We start from the raw sequence: 23,413 nt of genomic DNA, 5'->3' as shown, positions 1-23,413 counted from the left end.
AAAATTACAAGCAGAGAATATAAGTCTTATAAGGAAACTGAATCGTACAATGAATATGATATCTCCAAGGATATCTGTAAGACTAACCCTATTACAACTTGGACAAGTCCGTGGAGTTTGAGCCAGACACCTAAATCAAATGTCCTTAAACACCACTTTTTTTTCTCAAATAATTTCATTTTTTTCCTCAATAATAATAATTTACCCATAAGCATGCAAGCCCAAGGCTAATTATATATTTTAAGAAGAAAAAAAGAAAAAAATGCAAGCCTAAGGCTAATTATATATTTACTATATACTAAAGGAGAGATGCTGTTCATCTAACAGTACTTTGGCTCGAAGTGGAGTGACGCCTTTGCCCTCGCTTTTCTCCTACAATTTCACCTTCGTATTGGTGTCTGAAATGATGTCAGCCGGGCATATGCGTCTTTAGGCAGTAGAAGACGCCCCATTCTTCCGTGATCTTCTCATTCGATTGCTGCCAGAACAATCCAGAGATCAATTATCAAGAACGATTGAGAGAGAGAGAGAGAGAGAGAGAGAGAGAGAGAGAGAAATAGGGTTTGTTTCTTTGCTTTGCACGAAGAGATGGAGAGATCCAAGGGAAATTCTCACCTCATCATCTCAGCACGAGGTCGATTACTCTTTATCACGAGAGTGATTGTAAAGGTACACAAAGAAACAATTGGGAGAGGGATTTGGGTTTTGATTACAGTCCCAAATTCCCAATTGTTGTTTTTTTTTCTTTCTTCCTTTTGGATTTTGTTGTTTCAATTTTGAATTGTTCTCTTATTCTGTTGTGGGGCATATGTATTCGATTTGAATTTGCAGGTTTTTATTTGGTGGTTTGTAACAAATCTCTTCTTAGCTTTCATCACCAACCATAAAAACTTGGGTTCGTCATCAGCAAGACTGCTTCGCCTGAAGATTAGAAGAAAGCCACCATTAAGGACCATCAGGATAAGGGCGGAGCTCCACGAAGAGAATTGGCGTTTGATCATCTCGGCACGAGGTAATTCAGCTTCCTCGAAGAGATACAAAGCTCAAGCTTTCTGGACATGACGACTTTCTTCATTTTAAGAGGTATGTAATTGATTTAAAAAAAAAAAAAAAAATCTTCAAAATCAGTGTAAATTTTCTCATGTGATTGATTTAGGATTTGGGCTCGGAGGTCTTGATTAAACAGAATATTAATTTTGCTTTCAATTTCCACGTTTTTCTCTGACAAGAATTAAGGTTGGGTACCTGCATATGAGGATTCTTGGCAACATCAGCTCCTCAAATTTGTTAGATCATGCCAAGCGATTTGTATAATCTCAAGTCCAGGTACTCTATGATAAATTTATACTACATAATAATCTTGCATGATCTTCATAACTCTCACTAATTTATTTGAGTGGATTTTTTTCTTGATAGCTATTTTTTTCTAATAAATTTGTGCAGGACATAAGTAGCAGAACCTGTACAAGGTTTAGGATGGTAGCGTTGGCAGGCATTCATTGATTGTAGGGTTTGATATATACAGAAAGTTTATGTTGCATTTCATGATGAATGCTGGGGAGTTCCAGTATGTGATGACAAGTAAGTCCTTCATTTATAACTTTTTATTAACCGAACTTATTTAGCCACTAATCATGATTGGAGTGTTGGTTATGATCGATAATTATTTACCAAGTGCGTGATAGTTAATCATTGTAATTACAGTCAATTGTTTGAGCTGCGTGCTCTGTCTGGGATGTTGATGGACCACAATTGGACTGAAATTGGGAAAAGAAGGGAGATGCTCAGGTAAATATGTAACCTCAAATTTTTCCAACTATTTAGATAATATGACTAATGAGTAGTACATGCATGATTGAATATATGATCTTATTATGGCAAAGGAAAGAATATATAATCTTATGGTGCGTGATTTAATCGTTTCTTACTTACATAGGGAAGCCTTTTCGGCATTTGATCCAAACACAGTTGCCAAATGGGGGAGGAAGAGATTGAAGTGATAAACTGCTGTTATAGGAGTTAGTGGAAAAGTTGTGGACAGTGGTCTGAATGATCATATCTTCATATACTGTTCCAATCATGGTGGTCTGGAGTACTGGGTGAGTAGCTTTTCAGTAGCAACTTACACAAAATGATTTGTCCTGCTTTGGTTATTGTGTAGGGGTCAAATTGGTTGATTGTTTATGCCTATTTGAGTTGAGCTAATAGTAGCAACTTACACAAAATGATTTGCTGCATTCCTGGTGAATGAAAGTAGTTTGGGTTTAAGTTTCGATTTGAATAGAAATGAGAGTGATGATGGTTTTGCTATCAAAATTGATTAAATCAGAAGAGGGTAGTTCCCAGTAGTAGAGGTTGTTGAACTCTTTTTCTCAATGACTGATCTGGTTTTGTTTATATCCGCTTTCTGGAATTGTTATTACTGTGGTACAGCACAAAAGAAATTCAAATTTAAGCTTAATCAGATGCTGTATTGATATGATGCTTTTGCCCTCATTTGAGATTTTTTTGCGGTTCTGCCACTGAGCTATACTAGGGGCTTCCATCAGTTTCTTCTTTCTTTTACGGCCTTCTATTGGTTTCTCTCTTCCTCCCTTCTGCCCTGGTTTATTAAGCTATCGCCATCACTCAGTATGACATCGAAGAAGTACAGCAACACTTGCAACCACAGATGTAACAACCCAACAATCTCGATGTTCCTTGATTTCATCAGTGAATCACGAACCTTAGGATTCCCATTTGACTTTGATCTGTGTGTGTTCTATGTAGTTTCGCAGCAGAAGATAGTTTCTTTGTACGAGAGGTTCTGTCAGCTCAATCGCAGTGGCGGAGGTTTCATCTTTGCCGACGAGTTTTTTGTCCGTACCGGAATTCACAGTCAATCCTCTCTCAGGTAAGCCTATCCCCAAATGAAAGTTAAAGCCTATCCCCAAATGAAAGTTTTTTGTCCGTACCGGAATTCACAGTCAATCCTCTCATGATCTGAGGGTAGTAAAATTTCGAAGATTGAGGCTTTTATTGAATGGTTGTTTTTGCTTCTCCAATTCGTTGTTATTGGATAGGTTGAATTCTCATACAATTTTGGGTTTCAGTTTTGCATTTCTCAGTTTTGGCTGGTTGGACGTAGATACTGGGGGAGATATGGAGCAAGACCACACTTGCTCTTAGGAGATGCTTCTGTATCAACACCCAATTTCCTTTTCTCATCAGAGAGATTTGATCAAACAACAAAGCTACTTAGTTTTGGGGTGAATTCAGGTCTTCCTTTTTTCTCATTAGCTTCTCTAATTTCATATCAGAGGGTTGAATTCATTTTTAGGTTTTCTATTCTGTGTTTATTAATACTTTATTTTATGATTGCTTCTTGGTAGTGAGACTAGCTAAGGTGATTGCAGGAAATAGGCTAATACGTCAAGAATAAGCTAATGGGTTCCATCATTCTTTTTGTGCAGAAAGATATTCAAGGGAGGATTGACAAAGAACAAGCGGTTCTTTGCTTTGCTCAGCTCACTGGCATTGGTAAGTACTCATTGAATTGAGTCACGATCCTCCTTAATATTTTCATTTCAATCCTTTCATTTTAAACACAAGTCTTTCAATTGCGCAGGTTACAATTATGAGTTCAATTGCGTCTGAATTTGGTTTGAATGTTGGAGCTTTTGGGATTAATTTGGGTTTGTTTCTGTTGACAACTACAGATGCAGAGAGGGAAACTCTATGTTGGATATTATGTGGCGATGAAGGGGTTCTCTGCTTTGCTTATCAGCATTGGTAAGCACTTATTGGGTATCTGATTGGTTATTTTGCAATGTGGTATGAAAGTGAAATTTTTCTGTATAATTCCATTCTTCTTGCTTTCTTATCGGTTTTTGTGGGTGAGTGAGTGTAATAGATTTGGTTACTTAATTGGATGAATAGACATTTCTATAAGTTCAAAACTGTGGCTATGGTTAGAATATGTAATATATATATATATATATATATATATATATATATATATTATTGAGTGATGAAACAATCTTTATTCTCTGAAGCAACATTTCTCCCATGTTGTGAGAGTCATGGATAAATGTTGCTTCAGAGAATAAAGATGGTTTTTCCTTTTCACAGAGATGAAGGAGCCGGTGATAGTTTTTCTTGGAGAAATTGAGCTCATTTGAACAAATAGGAATATCCGATTGAGCTGGCACCCATTTGATCAAATTGGGGGATTTGATTGAGCAATCAGAGATCTTTGAAGGATTGAGCTCCGGGTAAGCTTCTTATGGTTTATTGGTTTTAAATTTTGATACATGCAGTTTTGGGTGGCTTTAATGAATTTGGGATCTTCAATTTTGTTTAGATTGTGAAACTCTATAATCCAAGAATACTATCAGCTTGCATAATATGATAACAATATATCTAATGGCCTTATTAAGTGATAGCCATCATCGTGTCCAGCCAAGTAGAGTTCTAACATAACCTAAGGTCCAAACTTCATCTGTGATAACACAAATGTTTCAATTGAAATCATTCAGATCATTAAAACACAAAGATGTAGACTTTCTTAATTTTCATTGTAAACTATACCCTCCATTTATGTATTTGACTATTTTTGTGTTTCACTGTTAAATTTGAACGAAGAATAGCATAACTTACACATTTCTTTCAATTTCACTTTAGACCTAACCGGAAACATTGGAGTTGACTTTAGTCCAGTTTCACAATGTTAGTAACTGAAAGAAGCATTAGCTTTCCTGCTAGCCAAATCTTAATTGGAATGGAACGTCTTGGCCGGTACTTGATGTTGCTTTGAAATTGTTGTTTAGTCTGGTTGGAATTGAATTAGTGTTCTATTCATATCTAGAAATGGTTTAGTCATAAACAAGTATATAAAGGTAGCAATATCTCACAGAAATCAATTTGACACGGTTTGTATATATTTGCATTCTGTTTGTAAGATAACTTGCCATCAATCATAATTATATGTGATAATTGAGATTTGTCTTGGTGTCGGATGTTATGTGTCTATTGTTTATATACATGCTTCATTTTATGCAGTGTGATTGTGGAATCCCTGAAGGTGGTTAGCTTGCAAGGATTTGCCTCAATTTTGGAGCGTAACCTCTGCAGAATTGTGAGTCAAATTTTGACTATTTACTGATTATAGTTGAATTTTGGTTGAGACTAGATGCGGTTAGATGAATCTCTTCAATATGTTTATCAATTCAGTGAAGCATCATCTTGCTTTTAATAGTTCTGTTATTCAAATACTCATGTCATTCATTATCAAAAAATTTTTTATCATTATTTTTAAATTTTTTTTTCTCTAAATAGAGATTTAGAGACAAACCTTCAAGGGCTGAAGCAAGATCGCAAACCTGTTGTGTTTCATTTTCTCTATTTAGACCTTTGGGGTGTATTAGAACACAGAAGGTCCTAAAATTCTTGAGTTTAGTTATGGTCTATATTCAGTATTCAGATTGGTTTAGATGGATTTAGTTGTTTTGTACCACAGAGGTAGTAAGTGTGTGTTTGGGAATGTCTCTGAAATGAAAGTGCTTTTGGGTTTAATGTCAAATGAATTTGGAATATGTTATCTGCATTGTTTTGCTCGCTTTGAACATTATCATGATAGAGTGGTTTAATGTCAAATGAATTTGGAGCAAGTTGTTCACAGTGACAAATTCCGCAGCAAAGCGCAGATAACATTTCTAGTTTTATATACTAAAGTAAAATGGGTTTGATACTATTCATTCAATAGTGACGGGACCATTTTGCCCTTGCATTCTTTGGAATTTGACTAAACTAGAATGAGTTTGGTACTATTCATTTAATAGTAACTGGATCATTTTGCCACTGCTTTCTTTGGAATTTTACCTGATTACTCTTGACAAGTGTCCATCTTATGTGTTACTGAGTTGTTTCATAGGGTTTCTCATCTTTGCTCCACCTAACGACATAGGTTGCTGAGCGATTCCATTTGTTTCTTTTTCTTTGCTCCGCTACACTTTATTTGTTTTCCACTTTTCCTTCACTTGCGCTATGAGAGAGAGAGAGAGAGAGAGAGAGAGAGAGAGAGAGAGAGAGAGAGAGAGAGAGATATATTTTGTTTTGATTGTAATATTTTCATACTAAATAGCACGAACAAGATGAATTCGAGTTACTTGAGGAAGCAGAACATGAATTGGGGGCCTTTTTTGTTCTCGCCCAGCAAAGAAAAAGACTTCTTTCTATGATGTTGTTGTTTTATTTTAAGTTTTCAAAAACATAGGCTTTTTTTCTTATGTTGCCCTGCAGCATAAGAAAAATTGAAGAAAAGAATGCATTTTTGGTTGTTTAGGGTAATGGATAAGCTGCAATACTCTACTATACCGTTAATGTTGTTAAGGGTCTCTCACATAATGGTGATTAATAACAAGAATTTTATTCGATCTTACTTTCTAACCTCTTCATGCAGCACTGACAATATAGTTGGTATATCAAGTGAAGCTAATTCTTGAGGAGACATCAATCGTATACCCTAATAATACAAGCAGAACTAAGTTCATGTACGGTTTCTTCCAGATTTTTGTAGGCTAATGCAATTTTCCTTCGCCTAACTTTTCTAATATATATTTTAGGATTAAATATTTATTACTCTTCAAATTTTTCCCTGAAAAACAGTTTAATCCCTCGCCTGTTAAATTAAACTAGATAGTCCTTATTCTCTCTAATTCACACACAACAGGTCCACAACAGGTATAAAATAACTATTATACCCCTCACTTCCTTTTTTTTATTATTTTTCTCTTTTTTTTTCTCTCTCTTTTTTTCTTTCTCTTGTTTTCTATTTTTTTTTTCTGGCTCTCTCTCCCCCCCTTCTTCTTCCTCTTCTCCCTCCACAGCGACGGACATTCACAGATCCGTACTACCCATTCACCATGCCTATCTCTCACTAGCGCCTATTCCTCTACCAAAGCCTCTAATTATCCACCCAAAATGATGCTGCACTCCTCTTCGACCTCGGTATCAGACCCCTCTCCACCCTAACCCTCCACACCCCTTCCTCGACGCCACCACTACGCCTTCCTCACCGCTAAACCACCACCACCACCACTCCAATTAGGTCGCAGCGCTCGGATTATGATCGGTCCAACGCTCTGATGCTCCGGCTTCCAATTACGTGGCATGGTACCAGATCGAAGGCTCTCAGAAGCTCTAGGGCTCACTTCTGAGGAGACAATTTGCTGGAGTGGTTGTTAGGTCTACCATCAGATCTTCTCCCCGACTGGGTTCTGCTAGAAATTGAACTAGAAGATCTCGAATTGGAGCTGGAAGTTGTGGCGCCACCTCCATTGTTGTTAACACCATTCACTGAGTCATGGAATTGATCTGTGAGCGAGTCAAAACCCACTTCTTGGTGGATTTCTCGGTTTGGGGCATTTTAATTTAACTCAAGAGACTCACAGAGACTTGATTAAGGTCTTGCGGTCTTTGGTTGGAATGCTTGCTCGTTGCTAGTCCAAGAATGTGAGTGGCCTAAAGTAAACAAGAGCAAAGAGATAAAGCCAAAGAGAGATGGGAAATTAAGGGGGGTGTATTGTATTTGGATTTATGCAGACTTTTTTTAATTGACAGACTTTTTGAAAAATCCACAGACTCTTTAAAAAGTTGATAGACTGCTACTGATTTCTTAAAATCATTGATTTTAGCAACAGATTTTCTATTGATTCTTGAAAATCTATATACTTTATTATGAATGACTTCTATAGATTTTCTAGTAAATAAAAATAAAAAAACAAAAAACACAACCAATGCAATCCAAATGCAAAGCAAGACAATAATTCATTGCCTCTTCAATGGTCAAGTATCTTCTAGTACAAATTGACTCAAATGAATGATTATTACTCTGTCTAGCTAATTTGTTCTCATTTCTGATCTCCCAATCAACTTAAAGATACAATATAGATCACTTGATGATTATGGTTAATTATTCTTATCAATTTTGTTTTCACCTATTAACATATATCATAAAAATATTGATCACTGTCTTGATCTATAATCAATCAATTGAAATGAATTGTTCAAGCTTTCCTTGAACCGTGATATAAATTCAAATCGATGAGAATAATTAATTAATAAGACAAAACCTAGTATTTCATAGCAACACTATTCAAGGTTTTACGGGTAGACCACAATATTTGGGTCTTAGGGTTTCATAAATTATTTTTTATTGCTATTAGGGTTCCAAGTATCACAATTGAACAAAAAAAAAATCATATTCAACAACTACAAGTCTATAATGAACATGTTGGGTATCAAAAAATATTGATATCATGAAAGATTAGAGAAAAGATAAGAAGAAACAAGAAAGAGAGATGATAGATAACCAACCTCTTTGCGCGCAGAGAGAAAACTTTGATAGATTTAAAAAATAAAAAAAACTTTGATAGACTTTTTCAAATCTTTGGTCTGCTGACTAGAAAATTATTGGAATTTGGTATGTATAGTTAACACTACAAAGTCCATGATTATCCTTGATTTTCTAATTCCATAAGTATGAATAAAATTTTGAATACATCTGAACTTTTATTCATTTTTAAAAGTCTTAATTGAATACCCCTAGATTTTGGTGGAATTTATAGTCTTTAAAAATCCTAATTGAATACCCTAAAACTTTCATGGACTGTTGAAAGTCTATATTGAATACACCCAGACTTTTAAATTTCATAAATTTCTTAAAAAGTTCCACTAATTCCATATACAATACACCCCCCTAAGAGTGTGGAAGACAAGAATCGATCTCAGAGAGAGAGAGAGAGAGCCAGAAAAAAAATAAAAAAATAGAAAAAAAGAGAGAAAAATAATAAAAAAAGAAAATGAGGGGTATAATAGTCATTTTATACCTGTTGTGGACCTGTTGTGTGAGAATTGGAGAGAATAAGGATTATCTAGTTTAATTTAAAATGCGAGGGACCAAACTGTTTTTCAAGAAAAAATTTAAGGAGTAACAAGTATTTAATCCTATATTTTATATAATTTGTCTTCGTTTATAACACTTTGTGATCTTTATGTAATACTCTGAGCAATTTAAGGAGTAACAAGTATTTAATCCTATATTTTATATAATTTGTCTTCGTTTATAACACTTTGTGATCTTTATGTAATACTCTGAGCAATCTTTCAATTACTTTTGAATTTGGATGTGTACATCTTCTAGAAAGTATTATGAGCATGAAAGGGAGTCTCTTTCTGATAGCTATTAACACTTTGCGCATGTGGATTTTAATATGTACAGTTATGTAAATTTATAATGCCAGTATAAAGTTTAGCAAACAAACAAACCGGCGGTATTGCGCGGGAGAAATTAGCTAGTATTTATTAAGCAAACAAATTCTACACATTGAAGATGACGGATGACAATGGAATCTGAGTTGATGACTCTCATAGTCTAATGACATTGCACGAGTAGCCTATGTTACATGGAAGAGCTTGCTGTCGTCAAATTGAGGATATAAATATTATATCGGGTTTGGAATGAATGAATGTTGAGATACAAAATTTAAGAATTTTGAATTAATGTATCAAAATGATGAACAGTTTTTAGTTAAGAGGTTATTTCTATAAAAAAAAAATTATATTGAGTTTGTTGTATGCATCGCAGTGAATTGAAATCAAATTTTCAATCGAACTTACTGCTTGACAAAGGCTGCATAAAACACTCCTAATTCTTCAGACTGACGTTGGTTTCTCGTTCCCTCTTTTTTTTTTTTTTTTTGCCTAGCAATTAAGGCTGACCCTGTACTCTTCCAAAGTTGCTGGACTTGTTCAATATTCAGAGAAGAGGGGACACAAAGTTAATGCATTGTCATATTTAGCAGATGTCAGCCTGTGTTAGCATTGCAGTCCTCATAGGCCCAGCATTATTCTGTGAAACCAAATCAATTGAAGAAGCTAGTAACAACCAACTGATTTATCAAAATTTATGGGCGTTGAAGGAAATGGTAGAAATAGGAATGTTGGGTTTGCATGTATTTAAGAGTTTGTAGAATAGAGTAAACCATTCTGTTTACACACTTTATTTTGCTCGTACAAGACCGTTGAGAAAACTTAGTGTATGTCCTGAGAGTACAGTAAATTTTCGTATTACGAGATCAAGGATGTCACTCCGATTCTTGCTACAAGTGCCCAAGAGCAAGAATCGGTATTACGAGGACCTCCGCCAATTAGAGAAAGCAGCCAGAAATCCAAATTTGCCTAGGCTACAAAAACAAGGATTCCACAGCAAAAGAAACAAGAACAACGTCTTCTACTGCATGTATTGTATTGTATACGACTATAGTACGTACCGTAGGCGCAATGAACTAGCCATGAAATCCACGTTACTTACCCAGCTGGCCGTAGCCCGTAGCTGCTGCCTCAATCACCACTCCACTCCAGTCGGATTTTTCTGGGCTCTCAAAGATGCCATCACTGAAAAAAATCCAATATGAAATCTTACATACACACAAGGACAAGTGCATCTTCTTGGGAGTCTCCTCCCAACTTGAACCATCACAATTCCCACCTACACCACACCCAACAAAATAAAATACCATTTTCAAAGAAAAGTAGGGTTTAGGGGAATGGGAATGGCATTGGCCAAAAGAAAGAATGGGAGTGACAATAATGACCCACCAACTAATATTGCCCATACTAGCTAATAGCTAAAGAGGCTATGGGGTTCTTTTTTTTTTTTTTTTTTTTTTTTTTGGGGTGTGAAATTCCAAGTCCAAGTTCAAAATTCCAAAATGTGCATGCAATTGTTGACCACATCTAATGCCTAAAATCTCAAGGAAATGAAATTTCTTCAATTGGGTACAAGCTATATGCTTTTTGTGCTCTTCCATTACCCAAGGCTGCCCATGCACATTGAGCCACATCATATTCTTCACAAAAGTTGCAATAATAGGAAGAGAAATCTGAATATGAGCATAAATGTGTGCCCAAATCAGATAGATTTGTTGCTAAAAGTAAAAGGTAAAGGAAAAAACAGAACAAGAAAATAGCCTCAAATCTTAATTTCCTCATTAGACAAGTCTTTATGTAACTTTGTGAACAACAAGCTAGGTGAGATTGGAGAAACCCAGATCCCACATTTTAAAAACCCTAATACATAACATTGACAACAACAACAACATCAAGATCCTCATGATAATCTGTTTCTACTCTAAAAATGAGAAAAATAAAAAGGTCATTCTCATCAAACACAATGCCATAATACAGAAATATGATCATTTTATCTTATCTAACAAGAAAAAGAAGGCGAAAATTAACCCAAAGATGTTTTAAGTTTTAGAAGAAATCATCGATCATCTTGCTCATCAAATAATCGTCGTCATCAGCATCGAAATAAGTAATCAGAGGCACAGAGCAGTCCACCCAAGATCTTGCCCGTCCCCTCCTGCCGCGTCGACCTCATCCAACGGTGGGAAATTAAGATCAAAATCCAGCGGCTTCCGAAACGACGACGCGAATTCTCCGTCGTCCTCAACCACGGAGGACGACGAGTCGCAGTCGCTGTGGCAATCCTCCGGATCCATCGGCGGCGTACGCGGCTGTTTCCGCCGCGACGACTCCGCCACGATCGTCGCAGACGACCGCTGCGGGGCCGCCCGGGGCCCGCTGAACGACTCGACGGTGGAGCTCAAGCTGCTCGACGCCGGTCTGGCGGGACCCACCGGGCTGTCGTCGTGGAACCCGTAACCCGACCCGAACAGCTTGCTGTCGAGGTTGGGATCGGCGGGGTTGTTGTAACAGAGATGATTGGAGTAGGTGGGGAAATTGGTCTTGGCTTTGGGTCCGCGGAGGACCCGGGCGGCGGCGTCGTAGGCCCGAGCCGCGTCCTCGGCGGACTCGAAGGTCCCGAGCCAGACCCGGCTCTTCTTATACGGGTCTCGGATCTCCGCCGCGTATTTTCCCCACGGCCTTTTCCTGACGCCCCGGTACTTCACCTCTTTAATGGGTCTGGATCCGTTGGGCTCGGCCGGCGGTCCATTTGCTCTGGCAGCCACGGCGGCGGCTCCGCGTCCCCTCCTCATGGCCAATAATCGGGGGCCTTTTCAATGGCAGATTGTCATGGAAAGAGTTGGGTCTCTGAGATTTTGGATAAAATGAGAAATGGGTTTGAAGGAGAAGAAGCAGAGGGAGAGAGAAGATGAGAGAAAGAGAGAGAGAGAGAGAGAGAGAGAGATGGGTGGGAGAAGAACTGGATGGCACCAGCACCACCTTCTCTTCTACACAGAAATATATTAATAAACAAATAAAAAAATCAATATTTTCTTTTGGATTTGGGGTGTTTTTTTTTTTTTTTTTGAATTAATTAAAAAAAAAAATTCTGGGTTCTCTGGCTGAAATCAAATGGCTTTAGCTACTTTTGTTTTTCTTTTCTTCCTTTCTCGATTTTCTCTACCTTCTCTTGCCCCACAAGGACTCGATTGCTGCTTCCTTTATCATTCTCACGGGATTTTTGAAATTTTGGTAAAATATGAATATCCATGAGAAATGGCGACATTGTCCTCGAGCTATCCATGATTTGCCAACATTGTCCTCATCTGGGGATGAGGGACAACACATTTCTTTTTTGTTTCTTTTACTTTGCTTGTTGGTGAAGTCTGTTTCACTGCTTTGTGTTGAGAGTTTGGTTTGGGCGAAATCAAAGGCGTTTCAGAACCAATGATGGGTGGGTGTGGGTGAGGGAGCAATGATTTGGAGAGTGGAGTATTTGTGTACAAACTTGTTTGGTTTTGCGGTACAAGGAAGTTACATCATTCCAAATTTCCAGTTTGTTTCAAAACATTCGGCTATGGTATGATCTCACCAGATCTAAAGTCAGATCTCAGCAGTTTCACCTCACAAATGCATGTACTACTAGTTGTTGGTTAGATTTTTTCTGAGTCGTGCGGGACAAAAAAAATGTACACCCATCAATGAAGTGAAAGTTTAGTCTATATTGAGATGGTGATGGAGTAATTCACAAGTCTATTCGAGTGCAGGTAATGAACATTGAAATTCGATTGAGATGTAAAATAGGGTAACACAAGGGCAGAGGTGAAATGTCGGTGTTCAAAGCAATTCCTCAAAAAACTTTTCCTCCGTCACTAGGTTTTCTCTTCTTTACTGGTTTGAGAGTCGGTGGCGATCTCTTCACCCTCCATGGGTGGTTTTTGCTTGCACTTGTCCCAAATCTGAGGTCTGATGCTTCTTTTTCCCTTATTATTCTTGTTTTCTTCCTTGTTGGTCTCTGTTATGATGTATCCTTATTACACCTCGTACCCAAATTTACCTGTTTACTGGTTCTTCGGATGGTAAACAATAGTTATCTTTACTTTTTACCTTCGTTTCGGACTTCTTAGGAGTTTCAAGAGTTGACTTTTTGTTCGGGTCAGGTTTTGAGGAAAATTCCTTCTAAAAAATTGTAGAGCACGATAAACCGAGTTCGTGGACGTGTGGTACATTAAAATCGGAGTTATAATGAAGAGGTTATAAGTTAAACGCAGTGGCAATTTTATAATTTTGGGAGGTCATTGTAGTCTATTGGGTTGTTTCCAAAATGGAAACTTACTATTTTCGGGATTTCCGTTATCGGGAAATCGAAGAGAGAGAGAAAGACCCGAAACCGGCAACCCTTCTAGGCCTCGCCGGCAACATTTCCGGCCACCTCTGGCCTTGAAACCAGTCCCATATGGATCGCATTCCCTTCCTTTTCTTTTCTGTGGCAACGACGTACGATGTTTGTGGAGGTAGACGGCGTAGCAAGCAAGAATTCTAGCTGACGCATTTTCCGGCTAATTCTCGATTTTCCGGCCACCTCTGGGCGCACCACCATCCACACCTTGAAGCTCTCTTCTTCGTGGTTCAAACCCAACTTGTAGCTCTAATTTTCGAGGTAAATTCTGACTCCTAGACTTGAAATTGAGCATTTTCATAGTTGAAAAAGTTGTTAAGAATGATGAGATGATCATATTGATGAATTTTGGTGACCCAATTCAGGGTTGGAAACGGCAGCGTGTGGGGCCCACGTGCAGCCCCAGGTGGCAGCGCTTGGGGGAGCGTCCGACTGTCCCCGGCATCCTATTTTAGTTTGTTGGGTCGAGCATATCGTTACGAGCGTGTAGATATGAACTTTGTATCGATTGGTGCACATTTTAAGAATTATAAGAATTTCCAGAGTTTCGGGAAGTTCGGGTTTTGATTTGGGAAGATCCGACCATTGGATCGACCCTAGCTTTTGATAGTTGTTATAACTATTGAGCCAGCGTAACGTATAACGTTTGGGCTCATTTCGTTATGATTTCAAGCATCCGATGACTTATCCATTTTAGGGTTTCAAATTTATTATCGTAAATTTAGTTTCGATTCTTGACAAACAATTATTTATTATATAGATTTGTTCAGGACGATGGGTAATTCGAGTTTGAGGAAGAAATAGTTGGACGACCGTCATAGCCGTAATCTGTGAGTGGACATTTGTTTTCAAATTAATGATGCATGCAATATTATATTTTAAATATTTAATTATCGTGTTGATTTACGACTTACTTATAATTTTTCAAGATTTTTTTGACATTATATTTCTGACAAGTTATTTATGAGTTATCGAGAATTCTTGATGCTATGTTTTTCGAATTCGATTTATATGATGGTATACGAGTATGAATGATTTAACGAGTATTTGAGCATGATTGTATTATCGAGATATTTTTTAGCTATGCTTTCAATGATTTATTGAGTTACTATTGAGTTTCCTTTCCGAAATCATTTATTAATGGATTGATTTCAGTTATTCGAGGCATTTATTAATGAGTTTAATATTTAAAGATATTGATTTCAGTTTATTTGAGGAGGTAAAAATGTTAGCGTATGCATGCATTACCTGGTCGGCAGTCCCCTCCATGTAATATTCTGGTCGGCAGTACCCTCTAGATGACATGAGATAGTTAGTCGACAGTACCCTCTAACTATCTATGGTTAGTCAGTAGTACCTTCTAACCATCACCTCCTCTTCTAGTCGGCAGGACTGTACGATGCGTCTCTGGTCGGTAGTACCTCCATGTGGCATGAGATGAGTAGTTGACAATTCCCTCTAGTCATCGCCTATTTTGAGATATGAGTATTTTAACGAGATTTATGAGACTACGAGATTTCTGAATGATTTTGAGGTACTTATCATATGAGATTTTAAAGAGATTTCGAGACGGTTTTTGAGATGTTTTACAATACGTGTTTGAGATTTCAGTGAAGATGAGGATTAAGAGTATTTTCAAGACTTTACTACATGCTTGGTTTTTAAGAGAATAAGTTGGGGAAGCATTAAGTTTTATTTATTTACTTTGAAATTACTTATTTTTCGTCCACTCACTCTAATGTTTTAAATGCTTTGTCCCTGGGTCATTATGTTTCAAATGCCCAGTTTGCAGGCTAGATTAGTTGAGGTCGGGCGTACATGGAGTTGAGGCATAGTTGTCACTGCTTCCACATTGTAGGACTTATCGATCCTTTACCTTTTTATTTTATTTTCTTATATACCTTGTGTATTAGATTGCTCTGATAACCTAGTGGCTAAATGTTCTTAAGTTAAGGCTTGTGTTGTGTTATGGAGTTTGTTATGAATCGGGGAGCAAGGTGGCTCCAAGAGTTGATGATGGTGTTTGATTTTAGAAGTGTATTGTTTTCTACAGGTTTTGCGTAACACATCTTTAGGGGTGACTCTGTTGACTTTTCAGTAGAGTTATTTCTAAGTTAGGCCCCGCAGGGCCACCTCAGATTTCAGGGTGAAATCTGGGGCAAGTCCTGTCAATCCTATTCAGCCCCAATATTCATATTTTCAAATGTAGTTTTTCTCTTAGATTTGTTTCACTCTTTGGTCTTTGTTGTTTTCAACGACCTTTTACATATGCCTTCTACCGCGGGTTTACGTGGGATTTGCTCGCTAGCGGACATGGGTCAATATCCGCCAGTGCAACATCAGATAATCTATCCTTTAAGTAGTTTTTCTTAAGATCTTCTGGATCCTGTTTTGTTTTCTTTTCGTTTATTTTTTTTGCTCTTTTGGTGGCAGATGATGTTCTCTGATATGGAGGTGATCTACGATTTAGTATTCTATATGTCTCTAAAACTAGGCCTTTTGCGTGTTTGATCAGGATCATCACCTGTGCTCCTGAAGTTCTTTGGATCCGGTTGGAAGCTGTTAGTTCAAGTCGTCGTGACGCCATCGTCTGAGGCGTTTTTCTCTTGGTTGGTATATGGCTTGGGTTTTGTTGGTTCATGCTTGCCTAGTTTGGGTCTTGGCGTTTTTCTTTCTTTGTTGGTTGGCCCAGTTTGGGTCTTGTGTAATATTTATTGTTGGGAAAAACTTATAAACAATACCTGAATTACGGGCCACTAATAACTTTCGTACCTCAACTTCAAAAACTATCACAATGGTACCCAGATTATCTAACACGACCTAACATTCATACATGCCGTCCACTTTGCCGTTAACGGTGTTAAATTTACAAGGGTAAATATGTCATTTCACTGTTCATCTCTCTTACCATGGCACTGTTCATTTTTTAAAAAAATTTTAAATTTTTTTTCTCTCCTCAGGAAGAAAAAATAAAAAAATTTAAAAAATGAACAGTACCATGGTAAGAGAGATGAACAGTGAAATGACAGATTTACCCTTGTAAATTTAACACCGTTAACGGCAAAGTGGATCCCAGGTATGAATCTTGGGTCGGGGTGAAAAGTCCAGGTACCAAAATGATAGTTTTTGAAGTTGAGGTACGAAAGTTACTAGTGGCCCATAGTTTGGGTACTATTTATATTGTTTTCCCTTTATTGTTTATATGGGGTATCGGTTTTCTTTGCCAAAAAATAAGAAATAAAAGGAATTTCTGAAATTAAAGTTTGCAATTCAACAAATTGTTTGTGAGCAGCATGAAACTATATTTCAATGATCGATTCTCATCATCCAATTTTCAGAATTTTATTCATGAACATCTTGGGAAATTCTTAGGTATATGCTATTAGTGAACCAGCTCAGTTGTTTTCTTTGAATTTTCATAATCCAAACTGTTCATATTATAAATTAAAATTTTAAAAGCAATTGGTTAAACTTATTTTCTGATTTTCCTAACCCGTCTAGCCAAATGTCATTATGAGGACTAGATGAATTGTTTATACCAATACCCATTTTTCTATATACATGTTTGCATCTAATTCATCCAATAAAAGCAGAGAAAAAACCCTAGAGAAAACTAAGCATTTGTAGCTGCTACGTCTCATTCGACAGGGCATTCTCGAGACGTTGTTGTTGGACGGGTAAACCTGTATTGTGAGTCCATCAGTGAGGGTCAGAGGGAGAGTTAAGGTCGGGTCAGAAGATGGTGTGCAGCTGCTTAGCTCAGGGAGAGTTTATGGCAATCGACTTTGGGTTTCCTTGCACATGTCTGATATGATTTCTTCAGGCAGGCGATGCATGCAAGAGGGACGCAACGATGGAGGGATGGGTTTTGGTGGAGATGTTTGCAATTGCCGAGTTGGGCCAACATTGCACTTCATCTCATGTTGACTAGTTTATGGTGGAATGATGAAGGGCATGGAGGTCGAGCCACTGTGAGACCTGGATCCGATTGGGATTTGGGTTCCAAGGAGATTAGGCCGGCGACATTAGTCAAGGTACAAGGTGCAACGAGGCGGTGTGGTTTAATGGTGGCCGCAGTACAAATTCAGCTATGTTGACAGACTACTATTTGTGGCCTTTCTTATGGGGAAGCTGAGAAATGGGCCTTACCTTTGCTATTAGGCTCTAGCTGGTGGGTTTTTGGCTTTCTATGTTTAATTTTTTTATTGCTTCTCTATCACTTAATGGGAGCTTCTATCCATACCTCCAAAATTGGTATTTGGACCTCTCTCTTTTTCCAAATTATAGTTGACTTTGTCAACTCATGCCAAATTACCAATAAGGACACAAAAGAGGAAGAAAAAAAAACTCTTTTTTTTTTTTTTAACCCCACAGCTCACAGACAAAAAAAAATTATTTTCTTACCTTTACAAACAGTATGTTTCGATGAGGCAATTCGCAAAATTCTAAGCTGTGCATTGCCTATTATATTGCTGCTTGCGCATTTTTTCCAACTCGAAGTAATTAGTAAATATGTCTCTCTCCAAGCTAAGGAGTATTATGTTGGACCGTCTTTGGAACACCATGACCACTTTCAATACAGGCATCTGTACGTAAATCATAATTAAGTGATGAAAACTTTGAATCCAAAAACTCAGTTTAATTAAAAATTTTGAGAATTGGGAGTAATATCTAAACATCTCAGATAGCAGTATACCAACGTCCTTCTATATTCAATTGATTTAATGAAAAATACTGTATTGACTACCAACTAGAGATTTTTTTTTTTTTTTTGTGCAGCTTAATTGTTGAAGGGTAAAATAGGATTGTGAAATCTTCAAAAAATTGAATGAGGTTCGACTACTAATTTTGGAGGTATGAATAGAATGTAAAAGAAGAAGTTTTTATTGATTTTATTGGACGATGGGCGTTGTGGGAAAATTAGGGAGGTCTAGATAGCAAATTGGTTATCTATAAAAGTAAGTTGGAGGTCTATTAAGTTGAGAGGTCCAAATGCCAACTTCGGAGGTATGAATAGAAGATCCCTTACTTAATTGGTTTTTCTATACAATAAGCCCTTACCAAGCTTTGGTAGGGTTCAGTGGCCTTTTTCCCAGCTTGCACACTCGGTGCACCATATCTAGCTTAAAGAGGTGGTGAGTTGTTGTCAAATGGACTCGACTTTCTAGTGCCAGGATAAAACTGAGTGTCACCAATCTTAAATCTGGTTGGCAACATAGTAGGAAAGCTGCATTATTTGTACAAATGCTTTGTATTCGAGTTAAGTTTCTGTTATTTCACCATTAAACTAAAGCAAATAGTTGGTGTATGTTACAATATATAGATTATGCGAAGACTTCTCTTATTATTTTAAGACGTTCTAGTGTTTAGGCTCTATGTCTACCCCTTATTTTCTACAATTTCATAAATCGAGATTAAGTGCACCTATACCTGCCTTTAAAAAATAAAAAAATAAAGAAGAAGAAGAAGAAAAGAGTTCCAATTTTCCATCTCTAATCTAACCATGCTCATAATTTTAGGACTCTAACTTTAAATTCACAATTTTTATTGGCAAATGAAATTCACTCACCCTATTTTACAATCTACAATTTTTTTTTTTTCCTCATGGAAGGAGGTCAAACTTGTATTGAAATTCAGCAAACAGTACAATAATAACCCATCCCTCTAAGGTCATCAAAAAGAGTTATTTTACAGAGTACAAAAACCTATTCTAACAACAAGAACAAGCTTCTGATATCTATAGTACAACCACCTTTTAAAATTATGCACTTTTATTAAAGCAACAAATTCTAGCGCTCCGTAGTGGATTAAATTTGATCAACAAAGCTACTAATTTTTCTATGACCCCAAAAATTCAAGCAATAATGGAAGCAGAAAGTGAAAAATCGCCCTCAACTCCCATTCCTAAGGCAACCCAGGCCCTATGATACCCTAGGACCCAGCCCACCCACTTCCTGCCTTGCAAAAAGCCATCCATCCAGTAACTGGCCCAGATGGCCCGGTTGGTGAAAGCTACCAAGATCCAGCCAAACACGGACCAAATGGCCCAAGTGGTCCAACTGACCCTCTATCAGCAACCTAGAACGGAAACTGCTAAGGGCACCCCAATAGGTTTAAGCCGCCACCACCGGCAAGCTCTGTCGCCGCTGTAGAGATCCAGCTCGCCTAGAACTGATCACCATGATCAGCAAAGCAAGTAGACCCATGCTCGCTAATAGAAAGAACGTACCTAACCTTCGTTGTCCTTGACTCGATCTCCAATGTCTTGAACTCAAAAGCCAGCGATTGCTTCCGGTAGAAGCCCAATGACTTGAGCCGCCCACAGAGCCATATCCCAGAATCTATTTGCCTTCAGAATAGCTGTAAAGCATCACCCGAAGTTCGACCTCATAAGATCTCGGGCCATCACATCAAACCAGAGAAGACATTATCCGTCAAAACGAAAAACCAAGCCATCCATCACAAAACCATCCCCAAGCCAAACTGACTCCAAGCCAAGAAGGGAACAAAGCCCCAAGTGTTCACCGCTGCCGGCCATAATTGGGAGATTTATCGAAGGCTATCACCGTCGTGTAAACCCTAGCAGAGCTAGGTCATGCATGATGAATTTTGTTGTTTTCGGTGTGCTTAGACTTTTCTTTTTTAGTATTTTAACATCACATATTTTACAATCCACACTACAAAAAGACAAAACTTAATATAGTAAAAAAAAAAATGTGGATTGTAAAATCGGAAAAAGTACAATTTTGGACTAGAATAAAAAGAAATTTCTTTGAAGTCATTAATATTCCACTAGCTTCACTCATATTTATGAGTTCTAAAAGGGTTTGTTAGTGTAAAGAATGATTACTGCAAAACCTCTCGATTGTTATAAGTGTGGGACTTTATCAATTTTATTTCAATAACAATCGATGTTATTTCTTAGTGGAGGTATAGTAAAAAAAAAAGTTTACTTAGTGTTTCTTGATGAACGTTGTTTAAATTGTATGTACCTGTACCATATCAATCATAGAACAATATGAGATAATCCTGAGAATGAGAGTACAAAAATACTAAAAATTTTATGCCAAAAAGCTATAGAATACTTGATAAACTAGTTACATTTTGGCTTCAACAATACGATGTCTGGCAGGATTCGAATCCAGGTGTAGAGGTTCCACACCTGAAGGCTCTTACCAACTCGACCACTTGTGGTGGTTGTATCAAGATAACCATATTTTCTTTTCAAATACTTACCCATTAATTGCATCGTTGATCAATTTGCCAAAATTGATCATCAAGACCCAGGATAACAACAAATAGCAAAAGAGTTATTTCAGGCACATCTTGCTTCAAAATGGAATTAATCAAAACTTGAAAGAAAGCTATGAGAACTGGCCGCCATGTAAGTTGAGATTGTGGCCAAAGAGTTGAAGATGATTATTAGTATTCGGCATAATCCAAACCCATAATGAACATTGGGTGGATATAATAATGCTGTTAGTCCACTTAAGCACCATCGGAAACAATAAAGTAGAGGATCTCCTGCTCACGCCTCACCAGAAAAAGTTGCGCGTTTTGCGTCTTGTTGATTCCAATAAGTGTTTTTCTTTTCTTGGTTCAATTCAATTCCATTCAACCATCAAAACGCACACTTGTGTTTTTGGCTTTGGTGCAAATTCTAGCTACTCACTTTACAGCTGGTTGATAGTGATGAAATACTTGGTCAAATGTCTAAATTGAAAGGAACTATATGCTGGAATTAGGGTCCTAGTTCAGCCAACCCACCTTGGATCTTCATGAGAAGGCCAACAAATTCTTTCGGATACAATCAATGCATGTAATATGGATGTTCATTCGAAAAGAAAAACATACTAATATTCGGCTTAATCAATTCTTTCGAAAAGAAAAATATACTGATATTCGGTTCAATCTCCGGCTTGTTGAACAGTAACATCACTAACATGAGTCTTCATCTTCGCTCACACTGACAACACTATTGGTTTAATTCAAACGTGGTGTAGGCAACCTTAAAGTAAATGACAGATGAAAAATGATTGAATTTTAATGTGGAACATGGTCTAGTACTTCATGTTGTGTCTATAGGTACATAGCAAGATGGAAAATGGAGGATGGTCAATGAAATAGAAGTATCACAATTTGGTACAGATTATAAGCTACGGTTTCTTAATTTGGTCCCTTTCTTGAGGAACGCGCACGCCAACTCTGCTGCGGGAAGGAAACATAGAACACCAGTACACGCTTTTCCTTTCCGTCCATTGTTGCTTCTTGCTGCACATGCTCCTGTAAAAGTAATTAATATTTTGATAGAGAAAGAAGTTCTATGTACATCAATGTACTAATAAACTAGGTAGACAGATTTAGTTCAATAAATTGGTAGATTAGTTCAATACAGAAGTAGAAGGTCACAAACTAGTTTATTAATGTATCGAGTCAATCTACTTTTAAATCAAATTAGTTTACTTGATATTGACGTATCATAAACAAATCTATTGACAAAAAAAAAATTTACTAAAATTAAGTAAGTGGTGCATTTTAGAATAGAAAAATTATTTAAATCTAGGTAACTGTTGGTACGTTTTGAGAATAAGATTGGTACATTCTATAATAGTAATATTTGTGATGCTAAATCACCTAATTAACCATCTCTGTCCAGATTCATTGTATTTTGTAATTGCTTGATCTTAGCTTCCTCTTCATTATGTAATTGCCTAGATTAAAGATCTAATTAGCTAACTCATTGTAATTGCTTAGACTAAGGATCTAGATAGCTTAGACAGAGGATCTAGATAGCTGTAATTTAGTAATCCTTTGTGTATATAATGCTTTCCTCACAATGAGAAGTACATACAGCAAATTCTATAAATCCTTTTATGGTATCAGAGCCAAGATCGTCCTCTGGCTCTTGCTCTTCTCCTTTTTTTTCTTGCAATCGTCATACTGCTGATTGTTCAACCTCTTCCTCTTCCTCAATCCCCACAAATTCTTAGCCTTAGCCCAGTGCTTTCTCTTCCCAATTTCCAAATTTCTTGAAACTGCCACCACGTCTTCTGCTTCCATGACATCCTCCGCTGCATCTTCATCTGTATCCATGCCATCAGTTCCCTCTCAACCTATCTATCATTTTGTCACAGTCAAACTGAATGATGATAATTTTCTGCTTTGGTCTCACCAAATTGAATCCTATCTTCATGGTAACAAACTCTTCAAATTTGTAGATGGGTCATTCCCTTGCCCAGCTCCCTCTTCTTCTGATCATGAGGCATGGTTCTGCGCAGATAATAATCTTATCAATACCGTGTCAGCAACTTTGTCTGTGCCCATGCTCGCTTCTGTTGTTGGCTGCAAAACCTCAAAAGCCATTTGGGATCGCATCCAGGACTATTTTACACAAAAGTCTACTGCCAACTCATCTCATTTGCGACGCAAGATTAATGAGCTGTCTCGTGGAACCCGCACCGTTTCTGAGTACCTACAAGAAGCTAAGTCTATTTCAGATCAACTTGCCTCCATTGGTGAACCCGTCTCCAACACTGATCTGGTTCAAGCAGTCTTGAGGGGTCTTGGAGATGAATATGATATGTTGGTCATCGCTCTTGAATCGCATGACACCCTACCTCACTTCTCTACTCTACGGTCTCACCTTCTCAACCATGAGGCCAAGCACTGCTCATCACCACCACCTCTCGCTATGTTAGCATCCCCCCATACACATTCTCACCTATCTGACTAACAAGCTTTTGCCTAGGACTGTTGAGTGTGTTTTCTTAGGCTATAGTCTACAAC

General features: G+C 37.5%; 2 protein-coding genes across 12 annotated transcripts; one reads left to right on the top strand and one right to left on the bottom strand.

Annotated features, from left to right (window-relative positions):
- The first annotated feature begins 318 nt into the window (after nucleotides 1–318).
- LOC112166624 lies at nucleotides 319–5,694 on the top strand. 11 transcript variants are annotated; one of them, XR_005799190.1, is made up of 13 exons: nucleotides 319–669; nucleotides 832–1,083; nucleotides 1,230–1,326; nucleotides 1,444–1,581; nucleotides 1,705–1,788; nucleotides 1,937–2,099; nucleotides 2,503–2,673; nucleotides 2,770–2,893; nucleotides 3,093–3,258; nucleotides 3,453–3,519; nucleotides 3,699–3,771; nucleotides 4,035–4,253; nucleotides 5,041–5,694. XR_005799190.1 is itself a non-coding variant. In XM_024304453.2 (5 exons), exons 1-4 carry the CDS (start codon nucleotides 589–591, stop codon nucleotides 1,452–1,454), a joined length of 363 nt encoding a protein of 120 aa, XP_024160221.1. In that variant the 5' UTR covers nucleotides 319–588; the 3' UTR covers nucleotides 1,455–1,581; nucleotides 1,705–1,776. The 11 variants fall into 11 exon arrangements, 1 of the variants encoding a protein (XP_024160221.1); XR_005799191.1 differs by having other exon boundaries at nucleotides 832–1,012; nucleotides 1,937–2,673; XR_005799194.1 differs by having other exon boundaries at nucleotides 1,237–1,326; nucleotides 1,937–2,673.
- A 5,301-nt stretch (nucleotides 5,695–10,995) lies between these two features.
- On the bottom strand, nucleotides 10,996–12,310 carry LOC112166511 (ethylene-responsive transcription factor 3). Its single transcript, XM_024303378.2, has one exon. The coding sequence runs from the start codon at nucleotides 12,039–12,041 to the stop codon at nucleotides 11,361–11,363; it is 681 nt and encodes a 226-aa protein (XP_024159146.1). The 5' UTR covers nucleotides 12,042–12,310; the 3' UTR covers nucleotides 10,996–11,360.
- Between the last annotated feature and the right edge of the window lie 11,103 nt (nucleotides 12,311–23,413).

The sequence above is a fragment of the Rosa chinensis genome, chromosome 5, assembly GCF_002994745.2.
Source record: "Rosa chinensis cultivar Old Blush chromosome 5, RchiOBHm-V2, whole genome shotgun sequence".
NCBI lineage: Eukaryota > Viridiplantae > Streptophyta > Magnoliopsida > Rosales > Rosaceae > Rosa > Rosa chinensis.
The sequence above is the reverse complement of the archived record's forward strand: the minus strand, read 5'-3'. Positions and strand labels throughout refer to the sequence as shown.